Below are 9,659 nucleotides of genomic sequence, written 5' to 3'. Positions count from 1 at the left end.
TCCCTCAGCCCAGCCTGCACCCTCTCCAATCTGGGACCCCTCAAGGGCAGTTGGACATCCCTCTCACAATCCAGGACTGCTGGCTCCTAACCACTCACCTGCCTGCCTGCCTGATTGCCCCTAACCGCTTCTGCCTGCGAGCCTGATCACCCCCTAACCACTCCCCTGCCAGCCTGATTGATGCCTAACTGTCCTCCCCTGCTGGCCTGGTCACCCCCAACTGCCCTCCCCTGCTGGCCTTATCGCCTACAACTGCCCTCCTCTGCTGGCCATCTTTGACCATGGGGGCGGCCATCTTATGTGTTGGAGTGGTGGTCAATTTGCATATTACTTCTTTATTATATAGGATATGTATAACCCATGGCACTGGCAATAGGGTAGTGAAGACCCGGGGGCGTGGGTAGGAACTGGCAGAAAGGGGGTAAAGAATGGGGGTGGGGGAATGGGAGACATCTGTAATACTATCAACAATAAAAAACATACTTTAAAAAAGTCCAAAAGTAAAAAAGGGTTCATACTCTTGGGGAAAAACCAAAACAATGGGAAGCCAGTAAAGGCCTCTGAGTAGGAGAGGGCTTTGAGAAAGGGTCTTGAGAAAGGTCTCTCTCTGACTACATTGTGGACAACTTCATGGAGAAGTAGGGAGACCAGGAGGCTGCTGCAGAACCCACCACACAGGAGATGATGGTGAACTAGATTAGAACTGTGGAGGTACCAAGAGAAGTATTGACATAAGAGATATTTAGGAGATAAAATCCACATGATTTAGCAATCCAGTCGATTGCAGGGGAGTGGGGAATAAAGAGGAAGGGTAAGAGCTGACTCACAAATTTCTGGGGTAGGAACCGGCATACATTGATGTCTTACCTGGAAAGGGAGGACCACTGGAAAGACAGAAAACCAGAGGCTCAAGTCAGAAACAAAGAGGTCAGTATGGGAGGTGCTGAGTTTATGTGGCCATGAATCATCCCAGGGGAGAAGTCCTTTGGTAAGTGGACATTTGAATCAGGAGGTCAAAAGAGAGTTCCAGTCTGGGGATAGAAGTTAAGGTGTACTCAGCACCCAGCCATAGGGGTTGGTGAGATCAGTGAGAGAGTGAGAAGAGAAGAGAGACTAGAAAAGATGACTGGAAAACAGACATTTACAGACTAGAGAACAGGAACTGAGAAGGAATGAGCAAAAACAGAAATACACAACAATAGGAGGGTGTTCCAGAGAGTAAGAGAAACGGTCAAGTTCATCAAAGACTGCTCAGAGGTTAAAGAAGATAAAGACTAGCATGGATTTGTCTGTATGGATCACACTGATGAGGAAGTTTAGGCAGACGGCTAGGCTTAATCTGGCCCCGAGTCAGATTAAGGTCTGGCGGCAGTGGGACCAAGGAAGTGGAAGAGTGAGAGGAGTGAATTCTTAAGATGTTTTCAAGGGAAGAAGGGAGATGGTGTGGTGGCAGGAAGAAGTTTTAAGATGGGAAAACTGGAGGTGACAGAAAAGACAGTAGCAAGGTAAAAGTTCAACATGTAGGAGACTAAAGGTGCCACCTTAATGGGTTAGCAGTGGATGCCCGGGCCAATCCAGCAGTGTACTGGAAGCTGGCACTCACCTGTCACACACTGGCTTTTTGACTGAATGAATGACCAATTAACTGGAACAGTAAAAGGCGATGTGGGTAGTTAAGATAATACCCAGCTTCAAAAGGCCTCTAGTGCCCGTCTCAGAAATAACAGGAAAATCCAATAAGCAAGGAAGACAACAAAAGAGTCTGCTTACAGAGCCCGGCCAGTGTCACTCAGTGGTTGAGTGTCAATCTATGAACCTGGAGTCATGATTTGATTCCCGGTCAGGGCACATCCCTGGATGCAGGCTCAATCCCTAGTGGGTGGCATGCAGGAGGCAGCTGATCAATGATTCCCTCTCATCATTGATGTTTCTATCTTTCTCTCCCTTTCCCTTCCTCTCTGAAATCAATAATATATATATATATATACTAGAGGCCCGGTGCACAAAATTTGTGCATGGGTAGGATCCCTAGGCCTGGCCAATGATCAGGGCCAATCTGCGGGGCAACCGGCGGGGTGATTGGGGGGCCTCCGCTGACACCCACCTTGGCTGACCTGGTGCCACCAGCTCGCCAGCCCCAGCCCCTGCTGCCACCACCAGTCGGGGCCTGTGGGCTGTGGGCAGCTCCTGTGTTGAGCATCTGCCCCCTGGTGGTCAGTGTGCATCACAGCGACCAGTCATTCCGCCGGTCGTTACGCCATTTGGTCGATTTGCGTATTAAGGTTTTATTATATAGGATATTTTTAAAGAGTCTGCTTGCAGGAAGCACACAAAAAGTCACTTCTAGCTTAAAAGTCTATTAACACCGTTGTGCTACAAAATATATAAACCCATATACAAACACCAGGGCCCCTTTCAAAAGTGGAAAGTTCTGGCTTAATAGGTACTATGCCTTAACTGGCTCCAACACTTCACTCAGAAAACTAAACGCTTTACCATAAGGCTATAAAAAGCTTGAACATTTTTTTTAAATGTACTCAGCCTTACCTTTTAACCTCTTTTCAAAGGTCTGTGTGGACCCTATCTCCTATTGCTCATGACCTTAGGTAGATGCATGCCACTGCTGAACAAAGACCTGCCCAGGCTTGGTTATCACTGTGAAAGAGCCACCCCCATGACCATGTTGCATACACAACTGAATCAGATAGACCAAACTGAAACACTTGGATATGATTCTTGAGACCCTATAGTACAGCGGTTCTCAACCTGTGGGTCGCGACCCCTTAGGGGGTCAAACAACCCTTTCACAGGGGTCGCCTAAGACCATCCTGCATATCAGATATTTACATTATGATTCATAACAGTAGCAACATTACAGTTATTAAGTAGCAACGAAAATAATTTTATGGTTGGGTCACAACATGAGGAACTGTATTTAAAGGGCCAGAAGGTTGAGAACCACTGCTATAGTAGGAACTGTTCTTATCTTGGGGACTGCAAAGTAAAAATATAAAGTCCTAGCCTTTCAGAAGTTTATAATCCAGTGCCTAGAATTTTGCCCAAAACATAATGGTCATTCAACAAACTCCTTTTGGATGAATTTAAATTACTATCCTATATAATAAAAGCCTAATATGCTAAATGTCCAACCATTCCTTCGAACGTTCGACCAGTCGCTATTATGCACACTAACCACCAGGGGGCAATTGCTCCGACTGGTAGGTTAGGTTGCTCCTGGGGTCCAGCCGATCAGGACTGGACGAGATGGGCCGGAAATGCCCTGGAGCCGCTATTATGCACACTAACCACCAGGGGGCAATTGCTCCAACTGGTAGGTTTGCTTGCTGCTGGAGTCCAGCCGATCAGGTCTGGACGAGATGGGCCGGAAATGCCCTGGAGCTCTCATGCAGTCTCTCCCCAGTCAGCCAACCTCCCACGGTCCCTCCCCAGCCTCTAAAATATTTCTTCTAATTAATTTCCTTTCAATGTGCACGAATCCATGAACCAGGCCTCTAGTACTTAATAACTAAGGTACGAGGGCAGTTGTCGGTTCAGTTTCTGGTCAGGGGATATGCCTGGGTTTCAGCCTCAAGCCCCAGTGAGGGCATGTGGGAGGGAGGCAGCTGATCAATGTCTCAGTGTCCCATTGATGCATTGATGTTTCTCTTCCTCTCTCTCTAAAAGTCAATAAAAATCTTAGAAAACAATGCCCAACCTTTGATTTTAACTGTTACTTGAAACCTATAAATCCTATACAAGCATCACTTAATTGCTTGAGTCTAAACTTCTACACTACTCTTTTCCCAAATATGATTTGTCAGAACTAGATCATTTAAAAATCTGATGACTTGTTTTCTGAAAATAAAATAAAATCTATATCCAATTATTTTTCCATTTAAACAGACAATCAAAACTAACTGGCTACCCAGAAGCAAGCATTACTACAGGGACATTTCTACCAAATACCTTGACATACATTTTTATATTGTCTCTTCAAGATACAAAATATTCCTTACTATGGTTAACAAATTGATCACTTCCAGCTACCATTTATAGAGCTTACAGAGCACCACCAGAAGACCCAGCCCTGCATCCAGAAACAGAAGTGTAATGTGGAGAGAATTAGCAGAAAGCCATGCTCATAGTTACCCTCCTCCTCCCGTGATGTAGCTGTAGCCGCCAGTGCCCAGACCGTAGCCGTAGCGCTCTCCCAGGAACACTGGTTCACCGGACTCGTAGCAGCTAAGCAAGTGCTGGAGCCTGGAGATGCTAGGATTCCAAAGGGAACATAAGCAATGACTATTTAATTCAGTAAATATTTTATTTTATTATATTTTATTTATTGATTAAGGTATTAATATTTTATTTATTAAGGTATTAAATATGTGACCATATCCCCCCATTGCCCACCCCACCCCACTCCCGTACATGCCCTCACCCCCATGCTGTCTCTTATCGCCCCAATGTCCCCTTATCCCCAATCCTGCCCTCACCCTCACCCCCTGTTGTCCACATCCATTGCTTATGCTTATATGGATGCATACAAGTCCTTTGGTTGATCTCTCCTCCTCACCCCCACCCTCCCCTACCTTCCCTCTGAGTTTTGAGCATCTGATCAATGCTTCTCTGTCCCTGGATCTGTTTTTGTTCATTGGTTTATGTTGTTCATTATAATCCACAAATGAGTGAGAGCATGTGATATTTATCTTTCTCTGACTGACTTATTTCACTTAGCATAATGCTCTCCAGCTCCATCCATGCTGTTGCAAATGGTAGGAGTTCCTTCCTTTTTACAGCAGCATAGTATTCCATTGTGTAGATGTACCACAGTTTTTTAATCCATTCATCTGCTGATGGGCACTTAGGCTGTTTCCAAGTCTTAGCTATTGTAAATTGTGCTGCTATGTAAATATTTTTATGGTTCTTACACCCACTGGTTACATTATAGAATATAATACTGAAATTATTCAGAGATGAAATTCAAGTGATTTACAGAAGAAATTAATTTTTTAATAAGAAAAAAAAGAATTGAACACTGAACGTTATTGAAAACAGGAAAATGAGAAACACAAGCCTTACCCCCCAGTTTTAATAAGCCCCTGGCAGCACAGGTTGGGTGGCTGATTTATGAAGAAGGTGATATAGCAAGTGTACTGTATAACTCACTTCTACCCATCCTGTTTCCCAGGGAGTGTGAACTAATCATCACATCTCCTCAGATGTACTTGCTGTATTTTTTAAATTCATTTTAGAGAGAGAGGTAAGGGGGAGGGGGGAGAGGAAGAAGAGAGAGAGAGAGAGAGAGAGAGAGAGAGAGAGAGAGAGAGAAACACCAACAATTTGTTGTTCTACTTATTCATGTATTTATTGGTTGATTCTCGTATGTGCCCTGACTGGGGATTGAATCACTCTAACCAACTGAGCTACCTGGCCAGGCAGGGTTTTCCATTCTTGATGGCCAAAAAAGGAACTTTTGAGGAATAAATGAGATCCATATTAGGGTATCTGGCAGGTGAGGAAGGTAACTTGGGTGAGCAGGGTTTCCAGGAAACACTCCAATTATGATGCACAGCTTGGGTTTCCCTTGAGCAAGGTGCCCTAGTCTGTGGTTTTTTCATGTCTATTTGTTTATATCTCTGGCTCTGATACTTATTCATCATGTGTCAACAATGGCAGCTTACAAAGCGCAAAAAGATTCAAGGGCTGGAACTATAGTTATTGTAAGGATGAAAAAAGATTTCACAAGAAAATAAAATCTAGAAATAACTTTTTAAGGTGACACAAAGGTTGGTGTTAAGAAAAACCAGTTTTTCCATGTGGTGAGAACTTATACCACTTACAAATGCCTTATGAAGTCCTTCCACTCTTTCTTTTAAACTAGAGCTTCCACACCACCCAATCCAGGTTCCCTCATGACATTAGTCAGTGTTCCTTGGTGAATAACTTTGGATTACATTTTCTTTTTTTTAATCCAATAATATATTTTTTATTTTTTAAATTTATTTTTATTGTTGACATTATGACAGATGTCCCCCATTTTCCCCCCCTTTGCACAACTCCTCCCTGCCCCTACCCCCACCTGCCCTGGACTTTACCACACTGTTGTCTGTGACCATGGGCTATGCATATATCTTCTTTGGCTAATCTCTTCACCTTCTTTTATCCAATCCCTCCCACCCCCTTCCCCTCTGACATACCTGTCTGTTCCAATGTTCCATGCCTTTTCATCAGTTTATTTTGCTCATTAGATTCCATATATAAGTGAAATCATGTATTTGTCTTTCTCTGACTGGCTTATTTCATTTAGCATAATAATCTCCAAGTCCATCTATGCTGTCTCAAAGGTAAGAGTTCCTTCTTATTCACAGCCGTGTAGTATTCCAGTGTGTAAATACACCACAGCTTTCTTATCCACTCAACTACTGATGGGCACTTGAGCTGTTAACAGATCTTAGCTATTGTAAAATAGCACTGCAGTGACCATAGAAGTGCATATATTCTTTCTGATTGGTGTTTCAGGATTCTGAGGATATATTCCCAGAAGTGGGATCAATGGGTCAAAAAGGCAATTTTTTAAAGGAAACTCAACACTGTTTTCCACAGTGGCTGCATGGAACCGCACTGCCTCCAACAGAGCACTGCGGTTCCCTTTTCTCCATATCCTCGCCAGCACTTGTTTGTTGACTTATTGACCATAGCCATTCTGACAGGTGTGCAGAGATACTTCATTACAGTTTTAGTTTGCATCTCTCTGATGACTAGGGACATTTAGCATTTATTCATATGTCCATTGGCCATCTGTAAGTCCTCCTTGAAAAGATGTATAGGCAAAAATGTTGCTCCAAAGGATGTCTCAGATTTTACTGCCTATATTTTCTTCTAGGATTTTAAGGATTTAATGACTTACATTTAACTCTTTTATCCATTTTGAGTTTATTCTTGTATATGGTGTAAGTTTATGGCCTAGTTTTTTTTTAATTTACCTATCCAATTTTCCAACACCACTTATTGAAGGGACTGTATTTACTCCATTGTACACTCTTGCCTACCTTTGTCAGATATTAATGACCATAAAGCCATGAGTTTTTTTGGGCTCTCTGTTCTGTTCCATTAATCTATATGCCTGTTCTTGTGCCATACCAGGCTGTTTTGATTAAAATGGTCTTGTAGTATACTTTGATATCTGGTATTGCGGTATCTCCAACTTTGTTCTCCTTTCTCAAGATTACTGAGGCCATTTTGGGTCCTTTTTGGTTCGAAATAAATTTTTGGAATATTTATTCTAAATCTGTGAAATATGACAATGGCATTTTCTTTTCTTTCTTTCTTCGTTTATTTTTTATAATTCTTTATTGTTGAAAGTATTACATATGTCTCCTTTTTCCCCTCATTGACCCCATCTCCTGCCTCCACCCCCCACCAGGACCTCATTGCCCCATTCAATGGTATTTTAATAGGAATTGCATTAAATCTATAAATTGCTTTGGGTAATACTGATATTTTAATGATGTTAATTCTTCCAATCCATGAACACAGTATATACTTGTACTTGTTTGTGTCTTCCTCTATTTCTTTCTTCAATATTCTATATTTTTCTGAGTACAGTCCTTTTACTTCCTTAGTTAAGTTTATTCCTAGGCAACTTATATTTTTGGTGGAACAGTAAATGAGATTGTTTTCTTAGTTTATTATTCTGATAGTTTATTATCAGTGTATAAAAATGCCATTGATTTCTGAACATTAACATTGCATCCTGCTACTTTGCTGAATTCTTACATTGGGTCTAGTAGTTTTTTGGTGGAGTCTTTAGGATTTTCTAAATACAATATGACATCGTCTGCATATAATGACAGTTTTATTTCCTCATTTCCAATTTGGTTGCCTCTAATTTTTTCTTGATTTTGACTGATTGCTGTGGCTAGGACTTTGGGTATTATGCTAAATAAGAGTGGTGAAAGTAGACATCTCTGTCTTGTTCCTGATCTTAAGGGAAACAGTTTTTGCGCATTGAGTATGATGTTGGCTATAGGTTTTTCATATATGGTCTTATTAGGTTGAGGTATGACTACTCTATTCCAGCGGTTCTCAACTTGTGGGTCGCGACCCCTTTGGTAGTCTAACGACCCTTTCACAGGGGTCGCCTAAGACTATCCTGCATATCAGATATTTACATTACGATTCATAACAGTAGCAACATTACAGTTATGAAGTAGCAACGAAAATAATTTTATGGTTGGGTCACAACATGAGGGACTGTATTTAAAGAGCCAGAAGGTTGAGAACCACAACTCTATTCCAACTTTGGTGAGAGTTTTTATCCTAAATGGGTGCTAGATTTTATCAAAGGTTTTTTTCTACATCTATTGATATGGTAATGAGATGTTTATACTTCATTTTTTTTAAATTAGCTATTTTATTTTTTTATATATTGTTTCTCTCTTTATTAAGGTATTACATATGTGTCCTTATGCCCCCATTGCCCCCCACTGTCCAACATGCCCTCACCCCCGCTGGTGTCTGTGTCCATTGGATAGGCTTATATGCATGCATACAAGTACTTTGGTTGATCTCTCCCCCTTACCCCACCCTCCCCTACCTTCCCTCTGAGGTTTGAGAATCTGATAGATGCTTCTCTGTCTCTGGATCTGTTTTTGTTCATCAGTTTATGTTGTTCATTATATTCCACAAATGAGTGAGATCATGTGATATCTATCTTTCTCTGACTGGCTTATTTCGCTTAGCATAATGCTCTCCAGCTCCATCCATGCTGTTGCAAATGGTAGGAATTTCTTCCTTTTTACAGCAGCATAGTATTCCATTGTGTAGATGTACCACAGTTTTCTAATCCACTCATCTGCTGATGGGCACTTAGGCTGTTTCCAAATTATAGCTATGGTAAATTGTGCTGTTATGAATATGGGGTTACATATATCCTTTCTGATTGGTGTTTCTAGTTTCTTGGGATATATTTCTAGAAGTGGGATCACTGTGTCAAATGGGAGTTCCATTTTTAGTTTTTTGAGGAAACTCCATACTGTTCTCCATAATGGCTACACCAGTCTGCATTCCCACCAGCAGTGCACGAGTGTTCCTTATTCTCCGCATCCTCGACAGCACTTGTCATTTGTTGATTTGTTGATGACAGCCATTCTGACAAGTGTCAGATGGTACCACATTGATGTTTTCATTTGCATCTCTCAGAACATTAGTGACTTTGAGCATGTTTTCTTATGTATCTTAGCCTTCCTTATGTCCTCTTTCGAAAAGTATTTAGGTCCGTTGACCATTTTTTGATTGGGTTGTTTATCTTGCTTTTGTTAAGTTGTATGAGTGCCCTGTAAATGTTGGAGATTAAACCCTTATCATTGATAACATTGGCAAATATGTTCTCCCAAGCAGTGGGCTTTCTTGTTTTGTTGATGGTTTCTTTTGCTGTGAAGAAGCTTTTTATTTTGATGTAGTCCCATTTTTTTAAATTTTCTCTTTAGTTTCCATTGCCCTCGGAGCTGTATTGGTGAAGATATTGATATGACATATGTCTGAGATTTTGCTGCCAATGATTCCTCTAGTGTTTTTATGGTTTCCCGTCTTACATTTAAGTCCTTTATCCATTTTGAGTTTATTTTTGTGTATGGTGTAATTTGGTGGTCTAGTTTCAT

At 41.5% G+C, this 9,659-nt stretch overlaps 1 protein-coding gene across 1 annotated transcript in view; it reads right to left on the bottom strand.

The window, feature by feature from the left end:
• B3GLCT (beta 3-glucosyltransferase) overlaps positions 1-9,659 on the bottom strand; it is a 120,810-nt gene that overhangs the window by 16,950 nt on the left and 94,201 nt on the right. Inside the window, exon 12 of the mRNA XM_014548535.1 lies at positions 4,150-4,269. Within this exon, the coding sequence (XP_014404021.1) occupies positions 4,150-4,269 (120 nt within the window). The remainder of the gene's footprint in view (positions 1-4,149; positions 4,270-9,659) is intronic.

Source organism: Myotis brandtii, unplaced genomic scaffold, assembly GCF_000412655.1.
Source record: "Myotis brandtii unplaced genomic scaffold, ASM41265v1 scaffold513, whole genome shotgun sequence".
Lineage (NCBI taxonomy): Eukaryota > Metazoa > Chordata > Mammalia > Chiroptera > Vespertilionidae > Myotis > Myotis brandtii.
Note: the sequence above shows the minus strand (reverse complement) of the source record. Positions and strands in the feature narration are given on the sequence as shown.